The following is a 27,188-nucleotide window of genomic DNA, read 5'->3' on the forward strand; positions in this document are numbered from 1 at the left end:
CAATACAAATATATTTTGGGTTCCCGCCACACACTTAAATTCTTGTGCGTGACAAGCACCGTAGCTTTAACCAATGGTGACAGCGCGGGCAACACACTCCTCTTTGTACATAGTACGCGCCTCTTTCGTGACCATGACTATTTCTTACTAATGTATCATCGAAATTTACTAACTTATCCATTGATAACAGTGTTAGATGCATCCATACTTTTATTACTCAATTATAACATCATTTCATAATATTTTTTTTAATCTCTTTACTTATTATTAATTTTTTTTTAATGAAAAATACTTTTTTTAAATTATAAAAAAATAAAAAATATTTATTTATCTGTTAATTATATTAAATTTTATCCTAACTTTTTTTTTATTAATATATATTTTTTTTTGAATTTTTTTCAATTTATTTTTTAGAATTTAATTTGATTTTATTTTTTTAACTTTTTTTATTTTTTTATTAATTAAATAATTTTTAACCTTTCAGATTTGATTTTATTATCTTATTAGTATTTATTTTATATTTATAAAATATATTTTTTTATTTTTTATTTTAGTTTTTCTATAATCTTCATTTTCTTAATACTTGTTTCATTTAAAATATATTTTTTTAATTTCATCATTTTTTATTTTTTTTATCTTTAACTTAATAAATTTTATAAAAAAATTAAAAAGTTATTAAAAATTCTATTTATGAATATATAACGTTGGGTTTCTGCTTCTTCCTGCTTTTCTATTTCATTTAGCAACCCAGTTTTTGTCACGAGGAACCCCTTTTATTTTCAATTCCTGGATCTTCAGGCTCCTCACAGATAGGACTATGCGGTATTTTCTTTTCTTGATTTTGAGAACCGCCTCATGGATTTGTGTTTTTTTCTTTTAATCTATTTTATGAACTGAAATAAATTCTCTTTTTTCATGCAGTGCAATTCCATCCATTTGTGACATGCGTGTTGTTTCTTAGTTGGGAAGGATTCCGACGAGTCTGCACGAGGGCTGACATTGAATGGTATTGTTGGCTCGTTTAGTTATATTTGCTTATTTTGTGCAGAGCTTTGGACATGCCTTTGCAAGTTTAAGTGACTTATGTTTTTATTGGGCTTGGATTTGTGGAATTGCAAGGTTTAGTATTAAACTATTTGATAGGGTTTCCATTTAATATATATTTTGTTGCATCAAAACATGACTCGATCATTGAAAGTCTTGTTGAATTTGGTTCAATGTCAGACAAATACTCAAATTGTGAAATGGATTATTGAGTTCTGCAATTTATGCATAATCTCCTATATGGGTTTAATTGATTGTAAACCCTTTAATTAGTTAGCATGTGGGCAAACCTTGGTTCGCAGTTGAACTTCTATCTGATGTATTGCAAAACTGTGCTATATATGCTGCGGTGATGGTGCATCAACTGAGGAAAATGCGGAAAAGTTATTAAAAATAGCTTGTATAACATTCCCTCCTGGAATAGTTACTACGATCGCAGCTTCTGTTTTTGTTTTCTGGTGGCAAGGACTAATTTATTCAAATCCACATGCACAAGCAATCTTGATCAATGGTAAAATGCTATGATAGCCTCTTAACATTAATTTTGTCCGGACAGGTTGTTCAAACTGTTCTCTTATCATTCTTTGTTGCCAGCAGCATGCTCTAAAAAGTTTTAGATCTCCTAAACATGTTTTTTTCTAAACATGGTATAGCTCGTGAATTGAGACTTTCATTTTAGTTCCTTTGAAGTAGAAATGGATCATAGGCAGTCTAAGGAACACCTCGGTAGTTGCTTAACTCTCAGAAAGTTTGAGAAAGCAGTAGTGTTGTTGAATTTATGAGATGAATATAAGAGTAAAAAATCTTTGATGTATTGATAATTCTCTAGTTTTCATTACCTTCATCATCCATGATCAATGATCAGAGCTTCACAACACTTTACTGTAGCTAAGCATATATGTCTCTCCTCTCCCCAACCCTGGGACTCTTTTACAGGCTTCTCTTGTTTGCTTTGTGCATTACATAACCTCAGTTACTAGCTTACTAGTCCCTTTATAGTAAACTCGTGTCTTTTATTGCAATTGAATGTACTTCATCTCATCTGCATTATCCTTTTCCAAATAACATAAACAATGATTATCAGTTCACTTTATGTTGCAGGCTGTGCAAGCTTTTAGCTGAACCCTTGTATATCCTCTCCCAAAATTTGCTCTTGCTTAAAATGTGGTTGATTGTTGAAACAGCAGCTACCTTTTTGCATTGTCTGACAATGTACATCATTCTTTCCAAGCAAAGGTAAAAGTTTATTTGGACTCTGTTAACAATCTTGAAAGTTATAAGTTGTTGATCTGACTAATGGCATGTGGTAGATACGCACTTGAATTCTTTTGCAGCTTGAAATAAAGCATCGTCATCTGTTTTTGAGATAATTCAAGGATGTTAAGTGATGCTACATGCATCAACAACATCCCAATTTGAAAGTTTGATGAGCGTACATGTTGTACTAATTGCATCATATAGATTCTACTTTTCAATGTGTTTGTATTAGGTGATTTGATATGCAGATTTGGGGAGAATCTATTCCTCTATGTGGTGGATATTGTGCGCTAATTAGTATGCTTCACTGTCTCTTTCCACCTTTTTTTAACAGAACTTGACCATTTCTTCTCATCTTCAAGATCTTGGAATTTTTGTCACTTCTGTTCTTGTGGAAGTCTTGGGCTACTTTTTATGCAAGGCACAAAATGTTACTTCAACTTGTGCTCACTTTTTTCTTTTTTTGGCATATGAAATGCATTCCTTGAAAATCAGCTGCAAAATGGCAATTTGCAGACTATTTGATTAAAAACAAGGTTGGATAAATGTATCTATACCTGTCTCCATATCTATTTTTCGAAGTAATCTCCTTGATCTGAATTCCTAGTTGTGAGACTTACTTGTGTACGTGAAACTTATTTCTTGCTATATAGCCTTGTTCACTGACAACTTTAACATAAAACTTTTAATTCTCGTAGGACAAAGGAATTGTTTTTGCATTGTCACAAACTGCACATGAAGCTTGCTTGTTCTTAGGATATTGGAGTTATTTTGTTCTTTTCCATGCATTTAGAAGTTCTGATCTTTTCCCTTTCAGGAATGATTTTTTTTTGTGTGTGAGCGAAGTTTCTATGCTTTTTATATTCATCCCTGTCCCTTCAAAAGAAAACAAAGGAAGGAAAAATTGCTTAAACTGGTAGTGTGATGGAAACCTGTTTGATTTGTTAATGTTTGCAAACTGTAGAGCTCGATAGTCTCTTCAATTTGGTCATATTAATTCGTTATCAATTTATGGCAAGGTTCTTTAGCAACTGTGTGATATTCACAACTATTTTGTTAGTATATTAGTTAACACCATGTCTTTTCACAGACTAGGAACTATAATGGATTGTGATAAGCAGCAGCTAGCATGTGTTTTCTGTTCACTCATCTATCCTCTCAAAAGCTAATTCTTCAAAAAGAGGAAAAGATTGTTCTTGTATGGTTGGATACCCCAAACAACCAGGCTGTATATGGACTTGTTCACAAGTTAGGTATGTGGCTGGTTCAGATATTATGTGCCTCTTTGAGTTATAACAACAATTTTTTTTAATCAAATTGAGTGTTTAAATAAACCAAAATAGTATATTTGAATCTTTTGCTGCCTCAATTTAGAGAGTTTGATTAATATAGCATGTTTATAATTTGGAGCTTGTTGTAAATGTTAATTTTTCATTTCCAGGGAGCTTAGTTGTGAGATTGGTGAATCTTCCATTCAAGGAAAGTTCACATGCTACATTTTCCAGGTCTGCATCAGGTTTATTTCTCTCCTCATTTGTTCTCTTAACATTGTTCTGATTTCAACAGATTTGCTTATGTTGTTTTGATGGTTCTGGTCTCTTCATGTGTTCTTTTGCATTTTCTTGCTTTGTGGTTTCATCATTTTCGACAAATTTGCTTATGCTGTCTTGATGGTACTGGTCTCTTCATGTTTTATTTTGCATTTTATTGCTTTGTGGTTTCATCATTTTTGTTATGTATTTGAATCTAGCCTATGCTTTTAGCTAGCACCGTATCGTTTTTAGTTAAGAAACATAGTTACAAACTTTGTTGAGGGCAGCAAGACAGGACCTGGAAAAAGAAATTTTCCCATCTTCTGTATTATTGTGCCATTACACTTGCCTGCTAATGCCACTACTACTACTAGCTTATCTTGTGTGACCAGGCATTTTCCCTGGAATAGTGTGTGTGATTAACTCCTTTGCTCGCCAGAATGGTTAAGAATTTGTAGATTCTTTCCCTTTCTTTTCTTTTGGGCTGAAAGATTTACATTCGGAATACATGCAGTAAATGCATTTCAACATCAATTTGAAGTCACAATATTTCTGTTTACCTTCATAAGTAGCTGAATGCTTCTCCTCTCATGACGGGACAAGATCCAACAAAAGTAGGAAATTGATGACATATTCTTTATTAAATTGAAATTCTCTGGTCACTGGTTTCTTGACTATTCTGAGGATATGATTTCGAGGGTTATATTCTCTGCATTATTCATCAAACACTACTTCCAGGTATGGATTTGAGGCTTTAAGTCTTCCATGTTTGTGGGCATTTACATGAGCCTTATACTGGATTTGTGTTTTTCTCTGTGCAGGATTCTTCTGCATTTTCTTTTACCAGCTGCTTACCTTCAGGTTGGACAGTTCTGTTGTTTTCTGGTGTAATTACTCTCATATCCGAGAAATTATTTCTGGACCACAAATAATTGATCATTTAATTTTTCATATGCTCTTTTAATTTTGCTTTAAGTTTCCTGTAATTTTGTCAATTATCATTAACAGTTACCGCTGTGAGAGGCCTTTTATCAACCAAATTATCCCTAACAAACAAGGGCCTTTGAATGCAGCACAAAAAACACAAGGGCAAGGGAGGTAAGTTAAATCTTGATTCAGAGTGAAAGAGGATGAATTACTCTGTTGAAGTCCATTTCATGTTACAGTGGGATTATTAGTAGCAAGGTAACTAAAAAGCAAAGTTATAATGTTGTGATAGCCATTTGTTTATCACAAGCTAGCTGCATCACTAACAACCCTCCATTCCTCAGTTAAAAAATTCCATGTCTCCTCTAATTTTCAAAACATTGTTTTCAATACCATTAAAATTGACTTATAAGAAAGTTGAAAAGCTAGAAACCATTTGAGAATTCTCTAAAGTACAATTTTTGAAAGGTTGCAATTTGCATTGGATTGGATTTAATTCTGGATCTCTTTTCTGTCTTTAATGAGAAAGTGTGTCAGGGACATAGCACAATATTTGATCTCAGGACCCCTGTTCTGGCTTTCGCCGCATATGCTTGAATTTTCTTTCCCTCTTGCTCCCTTCATGTCAAAGTCATGTAGGTCTCAAGTAACAGCATAATGTAGTGTCTCCAACATGTCACTGTGAATGCCACTACGTTCTTAAAGTTATTCTTGACATGCCTTCATAATGCTTGGCAGGCTTTATAGCTGCATTTGTTGAATCTAAGCCAGAGCCAAACGAGTGAAAAGGTTCCTTCTCTTGCCAGAATTACTCGATACCCAACAAAGAACTACGGATCACTTACTCCTCAATTTGGGCTAGAACTTCACGCTTCAATAACAGCGTTGCTAGTAGTGTTGTATTTTCAAAACAATAATACACTGCATTGTTTAGCTTACGAACTACATTGCAATTTTATTTTGTAATTTTTGTGTGGTAATAAAGCTTTTCCTTTGTGTCAAAAAGCATGAAATGTGCTAATATCATATTTTAGTAGAAAAAGGTGGCAAACGTTTAAACAGCCATAATAACCCATTATAATGCTTGTAGTCAATGATCCCTTTGCTATATGCAAAAGCAACTTTGATCATCATAAATGCCCCATGTTGCTAGGCGCAACGATTTGAACGTAACATAAAATATGACGCTTCACAATCTCTAGCAAAAAAAATAAAATCCCTGACAGGTGAGAAAATGGGCAAATGAACAAAATAATTTCATCAAAAGAAAGAACTGAAGTGATGGAAGAAGGCCACAGGAGCAGAATGATGATTCATAGGACATCCACGGGTGTGTTGGGTTGTCTTCTTCCAGTGTCACTCCAGGAGCAGTACTTTGTAATTATAAGCTTTGAAAGCTTGAGAAAGAAAAGGTAGATAAAGAGGGAAAAATGAAACTCATGATGATTGAGACGAAGACTATGGTTGAGAGTTTAGACAAACATCCAACAAACCCATGAACATAAAGTTGCTTCTATCTTCTAAAACAAAATGATGGCACTTTGAGTCTTGCTTGGCAGGTTGGATTCCTAGTGAGCTACGTTACAAAGTCTTTTGCTTCAGAAAGCAGCAGTGAAGTGAGGGGATGTCACTTGCACATGTTAAGGGGTGGAAATATGAGAGTTATACTGCCATTTCTTAATATCGAAAAGCAAGGAGAATTGAGGAAAAGAAAAGAGGAGAAAAACCTCCAATAATTTTAGGCAAAAAACTAAAATTATTCCAAGCTTGGGATTTTCAAAGAAACAAAGCAGCGCAAGTCGCAAGGCTTAGGAACACCGAAGACTCAAGTTGATCATAAAAAGAACCCTTCCTCTGGGAACTTCTTCTCTCTCTTGTGTTTTGCCATGGATGTTAATGAGGCTTTTAACTTTCATGGGACATGCTTGTTCAAAAGCAGGGCTTCTCCAGAAACATGTTGTCTTTCACGAACCCCAGAGCTCTAATTAAAGCACAAAGGAACAAAAAATTTACATGGTTTTGTTAAGATTGTATGTTCTGTCCCTTGCCATTCGAACCAGCAATTTACATTTGTGTAGCAGCAATCCTATCCTAGTTTGACAATTTACTTAGGCAGACATCATGCTGATTTTAATATTGGTTTCAGGTTTCAACACGTCACTGGATTAAGAAAAAAAATTAGTAAAAATCATTTTGAGTTCTTATTAGGGAAAAAAATATGAATCCTCTTGAGTCCCTGACACTCGTTAATCTGTTGCCTATGGAGAATGGCATGTTTAACTATCTGTATCCTTGCTCAAAGTTCCCAAGAAAACCCTCCTTCCCATTAATTTAAATCCTCCACGCCTTTCCTTTTTCGCCTTGTATATCTAATTACTTTAGAAGGTCTAAATCATTTGGTTGTCTATTCTAATTTCCTCGCACAATACTCTCAAAATAAGCGGCGGTGCCCTCTCAAATCTTCATGTCAAAGCATCTTTATTTTTGTTTTAAAACAAAAACCAAATGATAGAACATGACATGTAATGATGACTTGGGACCCTTCTTTTTTATTTTTATGTCACTTATCTTGTTAAGTATCTTGCCAAATCCTCTTGATTAAGCCAAGGAGATCAATATCAGCAATGAAAGGTTTCAAATGTGTGGTCATTGCAATAGTTTCTTGATCACATGGATCTCTTCTCTTAATTTTCACCCTTTTACCTTTCTACTTCACCCCAAAAGCTTCATTATTTTTTTGAAGTTTTCATCATAAACAACAAAACCGTATCGCCTGTTCATTACGCCCCCAGTAACTTTCGTTTTTGTTGATAATGCATGCACATTGTTATTAGAAAAGAAGAAGAAGCATTAATTAGGTGAAACAATTTGTTTAACTATTAAACAACTGTACCAAAAAATTTGAAGAGGATGTCTGTGTTCCTCTCCAACAGTAAACAGCTTGTGGAAGATGGAAGATCATGAATTAAAGTGACCAGAGTGATGTGATCAGATAATTAATGTTTCTCGTTTGAAGAATATCAGAGTGTTGTTAGGAGTGGATCATACATGGTTGAGCTGTTGAAGTCTACGTTTGGGTCTTGACTTAAACTAGAAGAGGTCTCTCTCACATGCATGCCCCCAATATCTCACGCATCCTTCAAACCCTCATGATTTTGTTCTCCACTCAGACAATACAAAAGTTAGAATATGAACAGAAAAAGAGGATTGTGGTCATGAGAGAGATGGCGGGGTGTGACTGTGAAGTCAAACGCTAAACACGGTATGTTTTTTTTGTTTTTTGAAAAATCCCTCATGGACCCAGTTTTCATATCCACCCTTTTGTCTTGCCAATCTTATTCCTGAGTATGTTCAATTCTTTCATCATTCTCCTGTGGAACCCTCCATCTCCTTTTTTCTTTACCTTTCTATTACATCATCTTGGATCTCTATGATTCCATATATTGCACCACTTATTTTGATTTTGTTTTAAAATCTGTCACGTTTATATATTTGTTTTAATTTGCTATATATTTAGACACGCACCAGCAGCTCAGTTTGCAAGAACAGGCTGCCAGTATTAATAATCGATCCAGAACGTTTATTTTGGTTGGTTCCAGGGTTTAATTAACTAATAGCTCAATCCACAGCTTTGCAAGTACTTGAAGAAATGCTTGCCGGATGCCAGATTAACGAGAGCAAAATTATTCTCTGCCGGGATTAATGCATAAAAGCTCAATATTGGTTGACTTTTATCTGCTAGGAAGTGGTTTGATTTGATGCCGTTAATCCCAAAAAAAACATAGGATTAGTTTTTCATGATCATGAGAAATCCACAAACCCACTACTAAATGCCGGGGGGGGGGGGGGGGGGGGGGGGGAATTAAACCCTGGAGGTTTTATACCATTTCAATTTTAGCAGAAGCATGTGTACGCTGAAATACTCTGCAGGAACCAGATAAATTTGAGCATTTTCGAACGTCCCTTATCCTAAATTATTATTATTATTATGAAATATATATATAAAAAAAACCAGTACATTGTAATTTCTGATGTCAAACAATGAATTGGATGGAGTAGAACCTAGAGGCCGTGTGTGTGTATATATATATATATATAGCTCCTCCACGTGGCATTGAATTACTTGCCAGTCCCAGCAAGTAGGCAGCAAGTGAGGAATCGTAAATGGCTACATTTGGAAGATTGTTGCTTGTTATTGTATTTTAGTGGCTCGAGATACTCTGGGGATATTTTTTAAAATATTTTTATTTAAAAATATATTAAAATAATATATTTTTATTTTTTAAAAATTATTTTTGAAATTAAAACATTAAAATAATCTAAAAATATCAAAAAAAATATTAATTCGAGCAAAGAAAAAAATAAAATAAAATTTAAATTTTTTTAAAAACGTTTTTAAAACACAAAAACAAATATGACTTTAATACCTTACTAGTTATGAATCCCAGATTCAAACTATTTATTTTTTATGAAGATATTTATGAACAACAAATACATTTTAAGAAAGAAAGAATAATTCATGACTTAAGTTACAGTAAAGACTAAATTAAATAAATGGATTTTATTTTAACTAAATAATAAAAAAATAAATAATGATGGTAGATGTATCAATTTTTTTAAAAGAATGATTATGATAATATGAAAAAAAAATATTTTTTAAAAAAGAAAAATGATGTATCTCAATTCTCAGTTTGTTAAATATGAAAGAATAAATAGGATAAAAAAACTTAAAAAAATAATCATAATCAACCCGAGTTAATATGATAAATCTGTAATCCTAGTAATTAGAATTGAGCCAACCCGGATTATCTCACCACACATATAGCCTAAGTCATGAGATCATGATAATTCAATAGAAAAAAATGATAAAAATTATAAAACCTATTTTTTATTTAAAAAAATCAATATCAAACATATTAAGAATGTGTTTGGGAACGCGGTGCAAACCGCGTTCCCAAAAAATTCAAAAAAAAAAAATTTTAGCTAAAATTTAATATGATTTGTACGTTTTGGATCGTTTTGATGTGCTGATATCAAAAATAATTTTTAAAAAATGAAAAAACATCATTAGCATGTATTTTGGTATAAAAAATTATTTAAAAAACAACCACTGCTATAATGAAAAACACATTCTAATTTTTCAAAATTTTTCAAACACGTGACGTGTATCATTAAATAAAAATATAATTCCTATTACACTAACAGTAAAAAAGCCCCAGCTCAGGCACTCACACATGTGGGTCACCAACTGCTTTGAGATTGACTGTTTTTAACGGTAGTGATGTCAACATAACCCTGGTGAAACTGAGCCACCCTTGAGACTTCTTCATCCCAACTACCTAGTCAGACTTGTCTTCTAACAAGCTTTGACTTCTTTCCAAATCTATTGGTTCTCATTTGTAGATGTAGGGACGAGCCAAAGTACTTAACAATTAATCCATTTGCTGACTCAATGACTCAGTAGTTTGATCCCTTCTCTAACCACGAGATTGATAACTATAGTTCCGACGCAAACTTTTTACTAGGTGGATTCCGTTTCCATCCAACAACAAATAAAAAAAATTCCGTTCAACTATTCTTTTTCTTCTTCTTTTTATCCACTGGCACCGGGTTGATTTTATTGAAGTATAGCATGCAGGAAAAGGAGCGAGCTTTATGGCAAGCCATGCCACAAGCTTACAAGATAAGATGATGAGGCTGCTTGCTTTGTTTTACGGCTTTTGCTCCTTGTTCTCTTCGTCTAGTTTCCCTTGCTTTATAGACTGGGAAGTTTTAGCTCCAAGATTCTGCTTTGTGTGCGTGTCTGGTTGGTTAACAGATTTTACCCTTTTATGAGACATGCAATCCTGGAATCCAAATGGTCCTGAATGCATGCAGTTTATAGCCTCAACACTGGCACCTCTTTTGCGTTGTGCATATTCATTTTAGGACCACGCCACAGGCACGTACAGATAAAATTAGTGATGATTTCCTTAGGATTTAGCAGCTTCTGTATATTCAGTGTTTTTGGAAATTTTGAAGACCCAAAAGTGGTGAAGCCCTGCAACAGTTATGATCATCAATATTGTTATGGCACAAAATCCATTGATGGCTTCTAATGTCTACAGTACACTGCATGTTTGTGGGAGTGAAGCATGCAGCTTCCCCTTTTCCACGTTTAAGTTGCTTCCATTATTCCGAGAAGCTATTAATAATTTCCTTAGATCTTACACAATTTGCAATTCCTTTTTGTTTTACCTTCTAAGGAATCTTCTCTAACAGATGTAGAATCTCGGAATATATTCTCAATATAGTATATATGAGTGTGCATCGTTTATGAACAATTGAGTATATGGCATGTATAAGCAACCTTAAATAAATTTCTTAGTTAAAACAAGTGGTTGGTTATGCAACGATATCGATATGCTCTCGTGACAGAAGTCCATATTACTTTACTTCATTTAATTTAAAAGTGATTTTGAGAAACTAAATTGATGTTTGTGAATCTTCTAAATTGTTATTATAATATGGCTAATCTTTAATTGATCACGATGAACCAAATTTTTTATAAATATATTTTTTCCTGGATTCAGTATTTTTTGAAAACAATATGTACAAAAATCTATCAATAAAATCTTTGATGGAGTAGATGGTGTTAGAGATAATAAGATAAATAATATATTGGGAGTACTTCACTTAACATCTTAACTTATTGGGTTGAGATGGTTTTTTGACATGGTATCAGAGCCTTGATAATCAAGCGGTCACGAGTTCGAATCTCACCATCCCCATTTATTTGATAAAAAAATAAACACATGGTAATGTGAGTCTGTGCATGATTCCTTGATAGAGGGGTTAGAAAGTAATCTCATTCTTGTAAATTAATTTTATATCGTGAGTTGTATTCTAATTATTTTATCCTACTAAGAATAGAGATATAATGAGTCATGAGAGTGTTGATGGAGTATAAACTTATTTAATTAAATCTATTTATTAAAAAATAATTCGTTTAAGATTTATGTAAAATTCTTAGAGATGTGCATTAGATTTTCAGACATTTTAATATATTTATTTGTTAATAATTCATTTAAGATCTGGCCACGCGTTAGACTCCGACGATGATAGAGCGTCCAACCACGCCCGAGATGTGATGCCAAAAAGTTTTGGACTCGACACCCTTGAGAGATGCATAATAAGGCCACCTCTTTGGCATGATAGAGCGCCAGGTCCAACAGCATCTGTACCTATATAGATAAAAATCTTATTAATCAGATTCAAAATGTGTTAGCAACTCGGATGAGCAATTAAATTTTGACTAAAATTATGTTTGAGTTTCTATTATATTAGGATACATATACATACATACATGATACATACATGTTTTATCGGGGAATTCGATGAAATGTATAGTGTGAGAAAATTGCACTCATTACCAGTATTTTAATCTTACTTTACTGCAAGAAGCTATCGAGTTTATAATCATTAGTTCAGGTGTATGTACTGTAAACTTATTTTAATTCGAGACCTGAGAACTAATTTGGAAGAAAAAAATGACTATAATTAAAAAAACAAAATTTATATGTATATATTGATTTAGTGAGATACTGCTTATTTTCATGAAGACCACCTAATATCAAGAGGCTTGGAAACTCTCTCCTGTAAAAAAAAATCTTTATACCTTCATCTTAATTTGACACAGAGAAATTTAAAATAACTATAACCTCAATTTGACCGAATTCAAACACAGATAAGCTGCATTCATTCAGTCGCTGCTGGTATATGATGAGCGAGACATTTGATCATTTGAGTTAACTCTTTTCTTTTTCTTTTTTTCTTTTTTGAGGAGAAAGAGCAACAGTTAAGGGCGGAAATTGAGACAGAATCACGCGTGGGCATGGGACGCTTGCACCCCCCTGTCCACCACCATCCATCGCCACCACCACCATCCATCATCATAGGATGTTTTGGTGTAGGGTCACGCGAAGGAACCCTAGGACCAATGAGTGCAGAAATTGCAAAATGGCAGACACTTTGCCAAAGGCAAAGACAGAGGGATCATACATACGTCCCCAGCAAAACATACTGTTACTTCTACAATAACCCAAATATAATAATAACAATCTCATGTTCTGTGTATCCATACAATGTCAATGGGGTCTCATTTAAAGGGGTAGGGTTTGAAGGGGACAAAGTGAATGTGGCTCCCACTTGGGCATTTCCCCCATCTGGACCCCACCTCCCCACCATACCCTACCTACCCCCTAGGTTTTCCTCTGCAGTTTGAAGAAAAGGAGAAAAAAGAGAGAATTGTCCCTTGCGAGCGCATTCGTTTTAATTCAGGGTTATTTTGGTACATTCACTAACACCCAGGCAGGTTTTTTATTCAAGGGTTACTTTGATATTTCCCCTAAAAGAATTACGTGGCGTTGCATACGGCGTGCTCTTCAGGCCCACGAGTGTCGAGAACGCGCTGCACGGAAGCATGCGCGTAGCAAAGTCATAGAACACGCGATGATTCCTATAATGCCCTCGCAGAAGGACACTGCACAAACACTTTAATTTTTTCTCTTTTTTTATTTATTTATTTCCTATTGTTTGATCTGCTGCTCCATTATCCAAAACTCTTTAGAATATCACATAAATATAAAAACATAAAATTCTGTTGGTGAGAGATACTGTTCCTGTCGGGTGACGAGAGCATTGCCTGTACTTCTCCAAGATCTATGTGGTCGTGCCTCCTTTCCGAACTCATGAGTTGCCAAAAACCGTCAGATCATGATCACTTGTTCAAATTTTCGTTTTATGATCAATGATTCGGATGATTAATTTGATATTCTACTGATAAATGCACGTCAATTTTTCTTTTTATATTTGTCACGCGCCATGTGTTATTTTTTTTTACACGGCGTGGTCTTGCAAAGCTAGCAGGGGAGGTTAGCAATTGGTTTCCAATTAAAAAAAATGCCTAGGAAATTTAAAATCATATTACCACTTCATCTAATTAATTTCTCATTTTAAAAAAAATCTGATTAGTATTTATAATTTATCAAGAGTTTAGATTTATGACAAGACTTTACTGGAAATATAAAGCATGTTATGAAATTATTCACAATAATAAAATTAGATATTTAATAATCCATTGAAAAAAATAAAATAAAGAAACATATAATATTTTATTTGTTTATTGAAGTTCGAGTTTAGCATGAGTGGTCACTTATTATTTCTTCAAGTTGAATCTTATAAGAATCTACAAAAAATATAAGAATTTCAAAAATGCACCAATTCAAATATAAATGATCTCTCGAGACTCTATTGTAATGTGTTTGTTCGTATACTTAAAAGTTAAATTATCCTAGTTTCCATTCCTTGGAGTTTGGAAACTAAAATGAGATGATCGGTAAATGATTTCCTCCGGCGAGGTTAAAAATTCACCCTTCATTATACTAGAACTATTAATTATTAATTAATAATAACTAAAAGATGTGAAAAATACAATTTATTTGTGTTCATTATATTATGGATTACATAAATAATCTATAGTGTTTTATTTAAAAAAAAAATTGCTATGTTTTTCTTTTATTTTTTATACCGAGTTTATCTTTTTAATATTTAATTGATTGAAAATTTAATTTTATAATTTATTTTTATTTTTTTTATAAGATTAGCATGGTTTGCGAATTTGTTAGGGTAACTTAGATTCCTCCGATTTATGAGTTTGGTGGAAAGTCTTCTTCTTCTTTTTTTATCAAACTTGATTTTTTTATATTGTTTTTCATATATTAAAAAAGCAAAGTAGTTTAAGAGAAAAGTCATGTTATTAAACTTAATAAAGTAATAAAAACTAAAGGGTGTAAGGAAACTATTGTTCATCCACACCTATTGCACTATGAACCATAATGCTTTGCTTCTTCTTCTTTTTTTCTTTTTATTTATTGAATTTTTGTTATCATTTTTTTTGTTGATTTCATTTTTTAATATTAAGATAATTGAGAATTTAATTTTATAATTTATTTATTTATTTCATTTTACCTTTCTATATGGTTAGTGTTGTTTGCAGGTTTGCTATGATAACCCAGTTTGCCTCAATTTTCAGGTTTGGAAGGGTGTCTTTTTTCTTTTCTTTCTTAATTGAACTTAAATTTTTTATCATTTGTTTTTTTTTCTTATATAGTTAAAAAGTAGTTTTAGAGAAAAGTTATGTCATTAAACTTTATAAAGTTCATGGACTTGTTCAAAAGTTTGGCTAATTGACCTGAATTGCAGGTCCGGCAAGTTTAATGTTTTTTTTTTTAATTCCATCCTTAAATTTTGTGTTAATTTAAAATTCAGATTAATAACTGGTTTTAATTTGTTTTCTATGAGGTTATCGTGGACTCAAAAAAACATCTCGGTATTGGGTTGATGTTTAATTTTGCGATCGTCTATTTTTGTTATCTTATAGTTAAACAATAAATAATTTAAAAAAACAAATTATAATTTTAATGGAATCCATAACTCGGTTCACAAGTTTGGCTTGCTAACCTAGTTACTTGATTCACAGGTTTGACGAGTTTATCCACTGACCAAATATGCATTATTTTTTCCCTTTATTTTTTTATTTTATCATTCGATATTGGATTTATTGGGAAATAGATTGCATGATTTATTTTTGTTTATATTCTATAGGGTTTTTATTGTCTCAAATAAGTGGCTATTTTTATGTTGGTGTTCACTTTTGTGAGCATCTATTTTTATTATATAATTAAATAAAAATATTTTATAAAAAATATTAAATCCAATAGAATCCATGACACGGGTCGCGGGGGAACCGAGGTCGATTCAATATATTGCTGTCTCAATATTTTTTTTAAAAAAAGTTGATATCTTGAAGTTTTTTTTTAAAGTTAGGTCATGTTTTTACCGATCATTAAAATTTCATTTAGCCCTATAAAATCAATCGATTCAAGTTAGGTTAACTCTCACCCGGTTTAATTGAAAAATCAAGTTAGGTAAAGAGTTAAGTAAGAAGACTTTAAGATTAACTTCTTTAGCCAAATTTAATAATACTATTAAAAAAATTATTTATACTCTTAATTTTTTTTTCTTAAAAATACTTTTATAGCGCAGGCCAATACTAGTGCACCTTTAATTCATGTACGACCTTCACTCACTGTCTGTTTGTTTTTGTGTTTCAAAAATATTTCTGAAAAAAATTAATTTTTTTAATTTTAAATTAATATTTTTTTGATATTTTTAGATCATCTTGATTCACTGTTGTCAAAAAAAATTTAAAAAATAAAAAAATATATTATTTTAATACATCTTTAAATAAATAACATTTTAAAAAACAAATCACTACGTAAACATTCTCTCAACAGAAAGGTAGAATGGACAGGCACTTGCGTTTTTTTAATTAAAGGACGAAAATAAACAATCTTTTTTTTTTTTTTTTGATTTATGTGGAGTGTCTGGGCCAGCTTATGCGCACCACGACTATTCCCCACGGCCCACTGGACATCCTGCAAGCCCAGGAGCAGGTAAGGCACCGCGGGGGTGACAAGCATGCACATAGAGGGTCGAACCCGGGACGGGAGCGGAACAAGTCGTACGGTTGAACACAAGAATCTTTAATTGTATGGCTGGAACTGTCATTCTCACAAGCTGCAGTATCTTGCCAAATTCCTTGCTTCTCCAACAAGAGCTATCATTGTATTGCCAGCCCCATGCACCTTTAACAAGCAAAAGACAAGTCTCAATGCCTACATCCATAGTCTCTAGTTCGTACTCAATTAAAGAGCTCATTAATTGACGACACGTTGTAGATAATGCCAATCCATTTATGAACAGCCCTTCCCAATAAAAAAAAAATATCACCGGTAAAACAACAACGTAGAAAGACGCTGGATCTAACTGAAAAAACACATTAAAATACTGAAAAGTTTTGAGGATCAGATGATCTGGTTTCAAGCTGTGTCTTCATCCTGAGAAATACTTTAGCAACAACCCTGATGATAGAGTGTGTTTTAACCTTTTTTATTTTTTATTTTTTTGTTAAAATTTGATTTTTTTTAAATTATTTTTTTCAGTAAATTTGATTATTAATTGCACATTCATGTCCAAAACATTGGAATAAAATTAGAATATATTTGAAAATGTGGTGGCTGTGGTTATTTTTTAAAATGTTTTTTATTTGAAAATGTATTAAAATAATATTTTTTTTATTTTTTAAAAATTATTTTTGATATTAATGCATTAAAATGATCTAAAAATATAGAAAAAATAATAATTTAAAATAAAATAAAAAAATTAATCCTTTTTATAAATCCATTTGAGACTTAAAAACAAACCGTGATTAAAGCTAAATCACACAGTGACCATATAAGATAATTTCTCGCAAGTGGCAGGCCACCTTGCTCGAGCATTCAAGCATACATGTTGTAACTTTATACGGTCATTTAGTTATAGTAAATTACATGTATATCAAAACAGTTTTAATTCATTGGTGCTGTGGACGGACTGCTGTTATGGTGTCATTGATTTTAATTAACAAAAACTAAATCCCGTGGAAAAAGAAGTATAGTAGAAATGTTTTGATTTATTGTGCATTCTAACAATGAAATTATTTTTTTTAAAAATAAATAAATTATTTATTATGAGTAATTGTATTTTTTTACAGGGTACACTGATCATTATAGAATTGATCAGAACAATTTAATTTTTTCATATCTTAGTTACTCTAAGAAAAAAAAAAAAAAGGTGATCTACCCGGGCCAAGAATCTAGCATCTTTAATTTTTTTTGTATTGATTTTTTTATGCAAGTGGAATTCTCTGATTTAGAGTTAATAAAAAAATTAATTTTTTTTATATATTTTAGATTATTTTGGTGTGTTGATTTTAAAAATAATTTTTTAAAAATAAAAATATATTATTTTAATATATTTGGATATAAAAAATACTTTAAAGGGTGAAGTTACTCTAATTCTTCTACAATGATATCAAAACTATTCCGCCATCGTTAATCCTTTAAATGAGCAATGATTTATAAGAAGAGGGAGGTGGTCTTCAACAACAACAGAAGTCTCCCTCATGCCACCATGCTTGAATCCCCAGGTTGGGATTCGCGAGGGGGGGAAAAGGAGAATTAATTGGGGAAAAAAAGCATTTAAAATAACAGCTTCAAGAATATGGTGGGAAATTGAAATGACTTTCTTGGATCCTGCGAGGAACAATGGTAACAACGTAATTTTGATCAATTTGTTAGCGAAAGAAAAAGGAAACAAGGAATGATGAAAAGTGAAAACAAAAGAAAGGAAAAAGAAATCCAAGAAAACCCAAAGTGGTATGTGGAGAGAGCAGACAAAGGAAAAAGACTGCAAAAGAAGAGGTGTGTGAGAGAGTGTAGATACGCAAGAATTGGAGATTGGAAATAAAGAGCGTAGGAGGAGGTGTGTGTGTTTGTGTATATAGCAGCAGTAGCAGTAGCAGTAGCAGTTTCTCTGATTCTCTTTCTTTCATATATGATTTACCCCTCCACTGCCACCATCGGTCATAGGCACCAAGAGAACCCACTGAAGCAAAAACCATGATCATGAAACACCCTCTGCACCCAGCACTCTCAAAAAGCATAATCATCTCTCCCTGTCAAAACCTTCCTTCCCTTAAATTTACCTCTCTTAACTCCACATTTCTCTCAACCAGATTTCTCACCTCCCCATAACAACCATGAAACTCCCTTTTCTTTTCTTTCTACTTGCATTCTTCTTCTACTTGTTCAAACCTCCTCTTCTAGTCTTCTCTGCTACGACTCTGCCTCCCCCCCTCCAATCTCTTCTCTCCATTAAGACCTTCCTCAAAGACCCTTCCAATACCTTCAATGATTGGAACTTGTCCACCACTAGTGGCTTAATCCAAGAACCAGTTTGGTGCGCGTGGTCCGGCATCAAGTGCAACCCAGCCACTGCTCAAATCACATCACTCGATCTCTCTCACCGGAATCTTTCTGGTGTAATTCCTGCAGAGATTAGATACTTAACGAGCTTGGTTCACTTGAATTTGAGTGGAAATGCTTTTGATGGGCTTCTTCAACCTGCCATTTTTGAACTGGGTGACCTTAGGATTCTTGACATCAGCCACAACAACTTCAATTCAACATTCCCACCTGGGATTTCCAAGCTCAAGTTCTTGAGAGTCTTCAATGCATACAGCAACAACTTCACTGGTCCATTGCCTAAAGAATTCGTCTGGCTGCGCTTCCTGGAGGAGCTCAACCTTGGTGGGAGCTACTTCACGGGAGAGATTCCAAGGAGTTATGGAAGTTTCCTCAGATTGAAGTACCTGTACTTAGCTGGGAATGAATTGGAAGGACCATTGCCACCCGACTTAGGATTCTTGAGTCAGCTCGAGCACCTGGAGCTTGGCTACCATCCACTCCTATCAGGCAATGTACCAGAAGAATTTGCTTTGTTGACTAATCTCAAGTACCTAGATATCTCAAAGTGCAATCTATCAGGCAGTCTCCCACCACAACTTGGAAATCTTACCAAACTCGAGAATTTGCTCCTTTTCATGAACCAGTTTACTGGTGAAATCCCGGTGAGCTACACAAATCTGAAAGCTCTAAAAGCACTTGATTTATCCGTTAATCAGCTTTCAGGGGCAATTCCAGAGGGGTTATCTTCCTTGAAAGAGCTAAACAGGTTGAGCTTTCTGAAAAATCAGCTCACTGGCGAAATACCACCGGGAATTGGCGAGCTACCATACCTTGACACGTTAGAGCTCTGGAACAACAACCTAACCGGAGTTCTCCCGCAAAAGCTTGGATCCAATGGGAATCTACTATGGCTTGACGTCTCAAACAACTCGCTCTCCGGCCCAATTCCTCCAAATCTATGTCAAGGAAACAAGCTTTACAAGCTGATTCTGTTCTCCAACAAGTTTCTCGGTAAATTACCAGATTCTCTAGCAAACTGCACCTCTTTGTCCAGGTTCCGAATTCAAGACAACCAGCTCAACGGCTCAATCCCTTATGGATTGGGGCTCCTGCCTAATCTTTCCTATGTGGATTTAAGCAAGAATAACTTCACAGGTGAAATTCCTGACGATCTTGGCAATTCAGAACCACTTCATTTCTTGAACATTTCTGGAAACTCCTTCCACACTGCTTTACCAAACAACATATGGAGCGCGCCAAATCTTCAGATTTTTTCAGCCAGTTCATGCAAGCTGGTGAGCAAAATACCAGATTTTATCGGTTGCAGCAGTCTGTACAGGATAGAATTGCAAGACAATATGTTCAATGGCAGCATTCCATGGGATATTGGCCATTGTGAGAGGCTCATTTCGCTTAATTTAAGCCGCAATTCTCTTACTGGTATTATTCCGTGGGAGATTTCTACACTTCCTGCTATCGCTGATGTCGATTTGTCCCATAATTTACTCACCGGTTCCATTCCTTCAAATTTTGGTAACTGTTCTACTTTGGAGAGTTTTAATGTGTCCTATAATTTGTTAACTGGACCCATTCCTGCATCGGGTACAATATTTCCAAATTTGCATCCGTCTTCCTTTTCGGGCAATCAAGGATTATGCGGTGGCGTTTTGCCAAAGCCTTGTGCTGCGGATACATTGGGGGCTGGAGAAATGGAGGTCCGCCATAGACAGCAGCCCAAAAGGACTGCTGGGGCTATAGTGTGGATTATGGCGGCTGCTTTTGGTATTGGATTATTTGTGCTTGTTGCTGGGACTAGGTGTTTCCATGCGAACTATGGCCGTAGATTTAGTGATGAACGAGAGATCGGACCGTGGAAATTAACTGCCTTTCAACGGTTGAATTTCACGGCTAATGATGTGCTCGAGTGTCTATCAATGTCGGACAAGATCTTAGGGATGGGGTCAACGGGGACGGTCTATAAGGCGGAAATGCCAGGTGGCGAGATCATAGCGGTGAAGAAACTGTGGGGTAAGCATAAGGAGAACATCAGAAGGAGGAGAGGGGTATTAGCCGAGGTGGATGTTTTAGGTAACGTGAGGCATAGGAATATAGTGAGATTGCTAGGATGTTGCAGTAACAGGGAGTGTACAATGTTGCTGTACGAGTACATGCCTAATGGGAACTTACATGATTTGTTGCATGGGAAAAATAAGGGAGACAATTTGGTGGGTGATTGGCTTACAAGGTACAAGATTGCACTAGGAGTGGCACAGGGGATTTGCTATTTGCATCATGATTGTGATCCTGTGATTGTGCACCGAGATCTTAAGCCTAGTAATATATTATTGGACGGGGAGATGGAGGCTAGAGTGGCAGATTTTGGGGTGGCAAAGCTGATCCAAAGTGATGAATCCATGTCAGTCATTGCTGGGTCTTATGGCTACATTGCGCCAGGTATGGTCCTGGTCCTTTTGCTGTTTCTCTTTTATTTTTTTTATGAGATTTGTTTGTGCCCTTCAAATGCATTTCACCTTATGAGTAGTAAACGGAAAACGGGGGTAATTTTGAATTGAAATTTGATTGTCAACAGTCGACTTTTGTAAGAATACAGAGTCCCTGTCTCGTACTGCAGTGAAGAACTGGATCGATTAGTTTTGGTCGTGTAATAAAACAAAACAAAAGAGGAAAGACAAATGTGTTACGAGTAGGACGGTTGATTTTAGGACGGAAAGCATAGAAATTATATTTTCTTGCTTGGAGATCCTCAATGTATCTTCTTTGCTTGCTTTTCTTTCTGCCGTATTTGCATACACAGGACTAGATTGAAGCTGGTCTCGTTTGAAATTCTTGGATACCTTTTGTCTATGTTTGCTTAGTTCGTTTTGCTGGTATATCTAGAATATGGAGAGTCAAATCTTGAAACAAGACATGGGAATTAGAGATAATGACATATTCTTTTTTTTTTTTCTTGATTGTTATGGCATGAAAGACATCCATCCATACTTGATTTTCCAAATGCAAAAAAAGGAGTGGTAAATACTACAGTACAGAGTGCAGTGGTGGGGTGGGGTGGGCGTCATTTCTTCTTTTGGGCCGCGAATTTGCAACTGTTCGAGACCTATGAGTGCGTGGCGCACTCACTATTGCGCGTGGACGCTCTCCTTATTATTTTTTTTCCTTTTAAATTCTCCTTTTCCTTTCACGCCTTTTTTTTTTGGTTAGATTTACCATGTACAGTTGGACCCACGAATAATTTCTTTTAGATCCTCTCATTCATTGCAGTTTTTGACTTCTCGATGCACTTGGCATGATTTCTTTCTTTGTTGGATTGAGTTGGGTCACTGAAATCTTGCTTTTACCGTGCAGAGTATGCTTACACACTGCAAGTTGATGAGAAGAGTGATATTTATAGTTATGGGGTGGTGTTAATGGAGATTATAAGCGGCAAGAGGTCGGTCGATGCTGAGTTTGGGGATGGTAATAGCATTGTTGATTGGGTAAGGTCGAAGATAAAGGCTAAGGACGGTGTAAATGACATTTTAGACAAGGATGCTGGGGCATCAATTGCATCTGTGAGGGAAGAAATGATGCAAATGCTTAGAATTGCTTTGTTATGCACCAGCCGGAATCCTGCGGACCGACCGTCAATGAGGGATGTCGTGCTGATGCTGCAAGAAGCCAAGCCCAAGAGGAAACTGCCTGGAAGTATAGTTAGTGTTGGTAGTGGTGACCACATTGTTACTGTTGATGGGGCTATTGCACAAAAGCCTGCAGTCGAATGTTGATATAAAATAATTTTACTGGTTTTTTTTTTTCTTTTTTTTTTTCCTAATGTTATTTTTCAAATGGTGGGGATTGGTATAGGAGAAGTGATTTTTCTTTATTTATTTTCAATGGAGTGTTCTTGTTATAATCTCTTTAATGTCGGGTTATGACCTTTTGTTGTTTGATACTTATAATTAAGTTGGAGTGTTAATGGTTGTTCGTATGGAAATATATGGAGAGTGGGATCAAAAGTAGCCAAGACAAAGGTTTATAGCATGAAAATGCACGGACCCAGCCATGGAAGATAGCAAAAGCAAGTTTCAAGGCTCCCAACCAGATGTATATTTATCTTATTGACCGCCAAATATTCTTGCCAGCTCAAAGTTACCATATCAAATTTACCTAAAAGGGGTTTACAGGGGTACCTGCGATTTATCGAGCTATAAGGTGGTGTCCAGTACGATGGATAATATTGATTAGACCGGAATAGTAGAAATAATTATCTTGATGTGTGTTGCATGTGTTTTAAATTGTATTTGATAATTTATTTTATTTTATGTTCATTGGATACTATATAAGAATCTATTGTTTTGAAGTCTAAGATCGTTTCAAGTTAAAAAAAAATAAAAGTAGGATTCATCATATTTGATATGATCAAACTTTCAGGTTAATTTATGATTCAGTCAACCCGAGTTAAAACACGAGTAAAAAATTTATTGATTTTTTTGTCAGAATAAGATTACTTTGATTATTATTTTTTAATTTGGGTTAATTCAGGTTGACCTTTTCCAAGCAGTGACTCGAGCTTTATCCAAAATCGATCATTGAATCAGGTTTTAAAACTATGATAATAACTATTTTTATTTTTATATTGTTGGGTCAATCGGGGTTGACCATCTTGACTTATGGCCTGAGCTTTGTTTAGGTTAATCATTTATTTTGAGTTTTAAAATTATAATAATTATTATTTTTATCTTTATGTTGACTAGGGTCAATGGTCAACCCGGTTCTGACCCGAGTCCAGTCTCAGGTCGACCTTCAAATAGGGTTTTAAAATTATGATAACAATCATTTTTATTTTTATGTTGACCCGGGTTAGTGGTCAACCCAACCCGTGACCTGGGCCTAACTCTCTGGTCGACTCATGGGTTGATTTTTAAAATTATAAAATTAATCATTTTTATTCTTATATGTGACCTGAGTCAATGGTCAGCCTGACCTATGACCCGAGCCTAGCCTCGAGTTCACCCTTTAATTGAGTTTTAAAATTATAATAATTATTATTTTTATTCTTATGTTGACTTTGATCAATGATCAACTCAACCTGTAACCCGAGTCTGGTCCCGGTTCGACCCTCAAGATAGGTTTTAAAACTATAATAATATTTTTTTATTTTTATGTTGACCTGGGTCAATGGTCAAGCCGACTCGTGACTCGTGTCTTATACTGGGTCGACTTCAAATCGAGTTTAAAAACTATAATAACAATTATTTTTATTTTTATATTAACTCGAATCAAGACTAACTCTTGTTTAGATGTTTAGATAATCAAGCAAGCTTCTCCTACCATTTTTATCAGGATAAGAATTTCTCCATTGTTATAGCTTTGAATAGAATAAAAAATAATTTCTATATCATCTAAAATTACACTAAACAACTTCAAAAAAAATTATCATATTCAATTCATCATCATCCAAAGTGACAAACACTACCAGATAATGCGTGCAGGGCGAATTTGTTTGGATTTGAACATTCGAAATAGATTCCCTTGAGAAGGGAAAGGTGGCATTGTTAAATCAATTAGTTTTTTCATGCGGATGCAGTAACTACTTCTTGCTTTCTGTAACACCTACATAACTGAAAAAATATATATTTATATTCTTTTTTTTTTCTCGAACGAAATTAGTAAAAAAGCACCGTAACAAGCAGGGAATCAACCCAGTCTTTTATTTTTCTAGTTCTTGTCATGTTCATGGGTTCTTAAGCAATACTGGGAAGGAAAATATTGCAAAATCTTCCCGGCAAAGAGGTTTAACTTTGCAAGGGTCCCACTACTGAACTGGATGTGGATAATCTAAACAGCCTGCATTGCATTAGCAATTAGGTTACGCAGCCGCTAGGGTATGTTTGGAACCAGGAACGTGGTATAAATAGCGTTTTTAAAATTTTATTTTTTTATTTAAAATTATTTTTTTATATTGTTTTAATATGCTGATGTTAAAAATATTAAAAAAATAAAAAAAATTATTTTAATATATTTTTAAATGAAATTTTTTTAAACCATCACCGTTATTACAATATCATACAAGTAGATATTTTAAGAACATGCCCGTTTTAGCAGTCCCTGGCATTTGCAAGGATTAGGCTAACGATTTTGTCATCATTCAAATTAAAAAAGAAAGTCTCAATGTTTCACTGCTGGCCTTTGAGTGAAAACATGGTGCATATGCAGTGTTTTTATTTTTTTAGTTCTTCAATTTTGTTTTTTCTTTGGTTATCAATTTTGTTTTTTCAATTTAGTCTCAAAAAAGTCCTAGCATCACGTTGCCTCTTGATTTTGCAAAAAAAAAAAAAAAAGTTTAATTGTTTGCAAAAAATTAAAAAAGAAATGGCTAAAATTAAAAGTAAGGTAAAATGATAGCCTTTTATTTTAAAAGATTTTGTTCCTTTATTTTTGTTTTCTTTTATACTGCTTTCTGTCACGTTATCGTAATCTCGGAAAAATATATCAATATTAGATTGATTCTTGATATTTTTAAAAATAATTTAGCCTGCTGTTTATAAAAAAAATAAAACTAAGGGGACCAATTTAAAAAATTGGTAAAATAGTAGCCCTTTTTAAAAAAAATGGTGCTAGGGCCTTTTAGCCTTGAGATTCTATTCAATTTCTATTTTGATCTCCCTGGTTTGAAAATTACATAATTTAGGGGCGTTTGTTTGATAGAAAGTGGATTTTTAGAAATCACTTTTCAAACTTTATTGTATTTGTTTTTCATTAGGAAAGTTGATCAACGGAAAATACTTTCCAGTTAAAGAAAAATTCAGCTTGGTTTTTAGAAAAGTGTTTTTCTTTTTATTTTAGGCGGAAAATACTTTTCGGAAGTTGTGAAAAAATTAGAAATGTTATATTATTTGCTGATTATATCAAATCTGGCCCTCAAACTTTTGATTGCTATATGTATTTTGTTTTGAATTTTTTTTTTCAATTTCATCCCTTAGAATTTAATTTTTATATTAATCTCGGTCCTTATTTTTATAATTGTTATTTGCTTTTCTCTTATTATTTTTTAATTAAAGTTTTTTATCTATCAAATTTGGTTCTCATTCTTTTGATTGTTACTTATTTTATTTGAAATAATTTATGAAATAATAATAATTATTATTTTAATTTATTCATCTTTCAATTTTTTTATTTGTTAGAATTAATTTCTATTATTTTGATTATTATTTATTTTATTTAAGATAATTTATGAAATTTCATTCATTCTCATTCAACTTTTATTTAAAATAATTTATGAAATGGTAAATTATTTTTTTTTTCAATTTCATTCTCATTCAACCTTTTAATTTATAAGATTTGTTCCTCATTATTTTAATAATTTTTTTAAAAATAAAATATTAATAAATTATTTTTCAACTTATTTTTCATGACATAACCAAATATTAAAAAATATTTTTCAACTTATTTTCTATTACACTATCATATATTAGAAAATAATTTACTTTTTTAAAATTTGATTTTTTAAAATTTACTTTCCAAGAGAAGAATAATTTTCAGCAATCAATCAGAACGTTGGTGCAAAACTTCATCTAGCTCACATTTGGGTAATTGAGCTTGAGAGGTGAGAGTGCTTCGTGGAAAACGACAAATGCGAGAGAAAAAAAGTCGGCTATTTTGATTTTGTTCATAAAGATAGCCAAAATTGATGTCTTAGCAAACAAGGAAGATTATGATGCAAAGTACCTTAGGAAGTTCTAATTAGACCCAATAACAGCTATAGTAAGCTCACCGATAGTTTATAGAAAGTTCATTGTCTTCCCCACTTTCTCCAAGCTTTCATTTTGATGCTCCGGTGCACTTGAAAGCTCTGTATCAGGTAAAGAATTTTATCGGCTAGTAATAGCCCTAAAATTATATTATTGAGTATATGCCACACATAAATAATCATCACACCAGAAAGAAAAAAAAAAGGACAAGAATTAATTAACCTGGGAGAGGAATTTATCCATGAGCTGCACTGCAGTGCCGGTAGCTTCCTTGCCATCCATGAGCTGCACTGCAGTGCTGGTAGCTTTGTAGATTGATTCCACATCCCCTGCGAAGAATCAAAAATTCAATCCCCTCTCTCTATCAACTATAACTAAAATGCTTCATTCTTTTACTGTACTTGAAATACGATTGCCCTATCGGATTGAAACATTGTATTTTTTAAATAATTTTTACTTTGATTTTCAAATTTTTATTTTATATGACCTTTTTCGATTAAAATTAGCCTTTGATTATATATTTTTTTGGGAGGGAGGGTTGAATTGAAAGCTAAGAAACTAAAGTAAAACTCTCAGGTAACGCGGAGACGGTTTAAAAGTTTCATTTAAACATTAATTGTAATCCTTCATATTTTTTAGATGTTAGGTGACTAGTCTCTTGAATATGAAGATAATATATTTTGATACTAAACTTCATTTTCCTTCTTTTTAAGTCATTTTTTGTTGGGAGGAGATAGAGAGGAAGTCGTTGGATTCTAGCTTAAAAGGAGAAAGCAGTCGTCGAGAAG

General features: G+C 33.6%; 2 protein-coding genes across 25 annotated transcripts; both read left to right on the top strand.

Moving 5' to 3' along the window:
• The first annotated feature begins 662 nt into the window (after positions 1-662).
• Positions 663-5,765, top strand: LOC18097008 (uncharacterized). Of its 24 annotated transcripts, none has more exons than XM_052451028.1 (9): positions 680-822; positions 922-1,006; positions 1,318-1,555; positions 2,129-2,280; positions 3,392-3,554; positions 3,743-3,817; positions 4,655-4,694; positions 4,842-4,931; positions 5,499-5,765. In XM_052451028.1, exons 5-9 carry the CDS (start codon positions 3,431-3,433, stop codon positions 5,518-5,520), a joined length of 351 nt encoding a protein of 116 aa, XP_052306988.1. In that variant the 5' UTR covers positions 680-822; positions 922-1,006; positions 1,318-1,555; positions 2,129-2,280; positions 3,392-3,430; the 3' UTR covers positions 5,521-5,765. The 24 variants fall into 24 exon arrangements, 10 of the variants coding, with proteins under 10 accessions (XP_052306990.1, XP_052306989.1, XP_052306991.1 ...); XM_024596844.2 differs by having other exon boundaries at positions 2,146-2,280; XM_024596845.2 differs by having other exon boundaries at positions 1,322-1,555; positions 2,146-2,280.
• A 12,429-nt stretch (positions 5,766-18,194) lies between these two features.
• On the top strand, positions 18,195-22,643 carry LOC7465499 (leucine-rich repeat receptor-like protein kinase TDR). Its single transcript, XM_002303457.4, has 2 exons — positions 18,195-21,103; positions 22,016-22,643. Exons 1-2 carry the CDS (start codon positions 18,442-18,444, stop codon positions 22,432-22,434), a joined length of 3,081 nt encoding a protein of 1,026 aa, XP_002303493.3. The 5' UTR covers positions 18,195-18,441; the 3' UTR covers positions 22,435-22,643.
• The last annotated feature ends 4,545 nt before the right edge of the window (positions 22,644-27,188 follow it).

The sequence above is a fragment of the Populus trichocarpa genome, chromosome 3, assembly GCF_000002775.5.
Source record: "Populus trichocarpa isolate Nisqually-1 chromosome 3, P.trichocarpa_v4.1, whole genome shotgun sequence".
NCBI lineage: Eukaryota > Viridiplantae > Streptophyta > Magnoliopsida > Malpighiales > Salicaceae > Populus > Populus trichocarpa.